This window comes from Fukomys damarensis, unplaced genomic scaffold, assembly GCF_012274545.1.
Source record: "Fukomys damarensis isolate Sample0158 unplaced genomic scaffold, DMR_v1.0_HiC HiC_scaffold_28, whole genome shotgun sequence".
In the NCBI taxonomy this organism is placed as follows: domain Eukaryota; kingdom Metazoa; phylum Chordata; class Mammalia; order Rodentia; family Bathyergidae; genus Fukomys; species Fukomys damarensis.
In genome coordinates, this window is record NW_022900940.1 from 29,555,693 (window position 1) to 29,559,146 (window position 3,454).

The 3,454-nt window shown below is 45.0% G+C and overlaps 2 protein-coding genes across 2 annotated transcripts in view; one reads left to right on the forward strand and one right to left on the reverse strand.

Annotated features, from left to right (window-relative positions):
- The window catches only part of Ube2e1 (ubiquitin conjugating enzyme E2 E1), a 74,015-nt gene extending 70,567 nt beyond the window's left edge, over positions 1-3,448 (reverse strand). The window contains exon 1 of the mRNA XM_010640151.3: positions 3,018-3,448. Within this exon, the coding sequence (XP_010638453.1) occupies positions 3,018-3,241 (224 nt within the window). The 5' untranslated portion in view covers positions 3,242-3,448. The remainder of the gene's footprint in view (positions 1-3,017) is intronic.
- Positions 1-3,454, forward strand: part of Nkiras1 (NFKB inhibitor interacting Ras like 1) — a 112,320-nt gene that overhangs the window by 98,714 nt on the left and 10,152 nt on the right. The gene's annotated exons all lie outside the window — the stretch shown is intronic.

The window sequence follows — 3,454 nt, forward strand, 5'->3', positions numbered from 1 at the left end:
CAGGTGCACCGGCCCGGGCCCGCACGCCGCCCAGACTCTCGGCCCAGCTTTCCAAGTTCCCTCACTGCCCTTGGGCCTAGGCCTTCCTTCTCTGTCGCCCCCTCCGCGGCTCATACTGGGCCTTCACCTGGGACCCCCAATTTTCGGCCTCGGCACCAACTCTCGACTTCACAGAGTCCCATCCCCCACTCTCAGGCCGAAGCCACCAGGCAGTTCACACCAAGCCGTGGCCTTTGTCTTGTGCTTACCTAGGCGCTGGGAGCATCAGTTAATACGGCAAACTTGGGGGCCTTTAAACTTCGTCCACCTCCTAAACGGTGCCTATTTTTATGACCTCTCCTATTATCATACTAAAGCCCTACTGTTCTAGGACACAACTTAAAAATTTCACTGAACCAGCTGAGGGGTAAAAAAGAGAACAAACGCGTACACTTAACAATTTGAATGACAATGGATGCGTTTCTCTTCCCAAAGGTTTCTGAATGTAGGAAGAGGGCAGCTATTAAAAGCTAGCAAAAGTTTTGGGAGGCATTGTTTCTTCTATGTTAAAAGTAAGAAATTATGCGTGAAGACTTACTTCAGTTCTTTACACTTTCCTATTGAAGGATATTTCCTGACCCCTACAAATTGGTCAACTTTAGAAAAGTGTTTAAATTTAGCAGTTTTCTTTCTTGATAAATTCTGCTACTAATGAGCATTTCAGTTCTGAGACATTTGCATCCCTGCTGTTTTGACTCATGCATTATTCCATGTTAAACTAAAAGTTTGGAACCTTGTTTTCCTGATTCCTTTGCACCTTTTAGAATTGACTATTTTAAGACCTACATATCATAGGCAAAAACTTCCTCCCCATGAACTCAAAAAACAGGTCACTGCTTCTTTAATACCTAAAAAGTAATACTAGATAGCTTTATCCACTTGTCTTGGCTGCCAGCATCTGTACTATTTCCAGAGGACTGGCCAAAGATTTGCAAGAGAACTCATACACATGTCCCAGAGTGATTCTGGTTCAGAACAACTCCATGGGGTTCTTTCCTCTACCCATGGTTCAGAAACCACTTTCCACTGTGCAGCAAGTAACCTGTTAGCCTGCCAATTCAAGCTTCCTTTCCACTCCATCTCCTGGTAAATGCACCCCCTCCAACTCTGTGGGAAACACCTACCTTCCAAATCAATGCATTTCACAGAACACCCTCTACAGGACCCCACTAACATCAATTTTCTCCTGTTCCTTTTTCCCACATATACTTCCCTCACTTTTTCCTTGATATTAACCTTAACACAGCCACTCAGCAAGACATCCAGGCCACTAAATTCACTGCTAAGGGGGGCGGGGGGAATCCTGATGTTAACTTACAGGTAAAATTACTGTTTATAGCTTCCCACCTTTAGTTTTCTACACCTACCATCTCTTTCCCAGCCACTTCCAAATAAGTTTTGAACTTCCTTAGCATAATGGACAAATTGTGTTTGAGTAAATTCCCCTCTTTGTAATGTGCCAACAAAAAGCAGACTTTCTGATTTAAAAGTTGTGCCTTTGTCCCCAAATATATTTGTGTACACAGATATCCATAAAAACACAAACTACTAATAACCTAAAGCAAATTCCTGTGTTGGGGCAGTTCAGACCAAAAGTCCAGTGACAATGGGGATGTCAAGAGGAGAGGTTACAAGGAGGGGACCATTCAGAGCATGTATGGGAAAACGATAGGTACCAGGAGAACCCACATAGGGCTAACAAAGAGAAATGGTTAGGTCTCCGGGAAGCCAAGGTGCAAACAAACCAACCATCTTAAAAAGAGCAATCTTTCGAAGGCACCTTGCCACTTACTTCACTCATTCACTATTTAAGCTAATTTGTTAAGTCTGCCCATGGTTAGGACACCAAAAGTTACATTTTTGAAGTTCAAGCCAGAAAAAATGACAGAACATCCTCTCAAACTCCAAGTTCCAGGCTCACTACTCAACGGAGATCTAAAGCCTTATGTTTTGTTTTATAATTCTTTTAAGAATGGTATCCATACCTAAGCCAGGAATTTGGAGTCCTCACTACCTTCTCAGCTTGCCCCTTTAAAGTTTAACAACTATCTAACTGAAAACAGAAAGGATTTATGAAAGACTATCTGGAGGTTCCGTGGAATCTACCTACCATAGGTTATTTTTAAGAACCATGGGGTCAGTGGATGTTTCTGAAGGATGACCAAGGTAAAAAGAAGCTACCTCCAGGGACGTGAATGAGGAAGAGAGGAAAGAAAAAGCCACTGCCTAAATTCAAGGAAAAAGAAAATATGAAATAACATTTTTACAGTGTAAGAAAGGAGCAAATAGCAAAGAAAAAGAGTCTACAAGTAATTTGGCAAACTTTAAGTAGTTAAAGAGAATAAAAGAATCCCCAAGATAACCTAAGATAACCATTTTACAATCATTTACCGTACTGAGTCATTCATTTCCTCTCCAAATCAGAAAAATCTCTTTAAATTCTACCAGGAAACATCACCTACCAAATTTTTTTCCCACTAACCTGAGTATCCCTTATGCAATTTGTGGGAAAATCCCTATTAATAAAAGATCACCCTGCAACAGGTGAAGAGGAGGAAAGATGGTCATACAATTCATTTCGGTATGAGTTGTCCAGGAAAGTGTTGGTACAGTAATTAAGAAGTGGGATGACAGTCCTGAGGAGGGTCACAGGCTACTGCTTACTAGAACAAACAGTCTGAAATATTTAGGGGTCACTAAGAAGCATAAATGAGGATTCTTACAAACTCCAGCAAGATCGTGGAACAGGCAAGCCACGACAGCTGCCCGTGCACAATGACTGATACAGAAGAGGCAATAGGAAAAATAATTAGGGCTTCCACGGCCCCATTTTCATCTTAAAGAACACATAAACCACGAGAAGCATTTAAGCTACCCTCACCAGGAGGCGGACCAAATGCAAAATGCAGCAAGAGGCGGTTCAGAAGCTACCCTGGGAAGCCTGGGGTGGGGGGACCGGGACGGCCAGGGGTGCGTACCTCTTGGCGCTGGTGGAGAGGAGCTTGGAGTTTTTGCTCATGCTGACTTTACTCTCCTTCTTCTTGGGGGTGTTTGTTTCTTTCTCGGTTTGCTGGTTGGAGGACGAAGATGAGGAGGAGCTGGTGCTGGCCCTCGAATCGTCATCCGACATAGCGAACCCCCCACCCCACCCCGCAGACAGCCCCTGCAGGGGGAGGGAAACAAAACAGAAACACAAGGCCATGCAGGGAGTGTAAATACGGAACTCGGGACCGTCTGGAGGGCACGGCGGCGCCCACCGCCCACCACTCTCTTCCCAAAGTGTCCAGGCCCATGAAGGCTCCAGCAAATCGGACGCTGCTTGTTTGTTTCGTTCTGGCCCCGAGTGGGGGACGCGGCGAGCAGCCCCTCCCTCGCCTCCGGGCTCCCCACCCGGCCTCGAGGGAGAAGCCAGGCG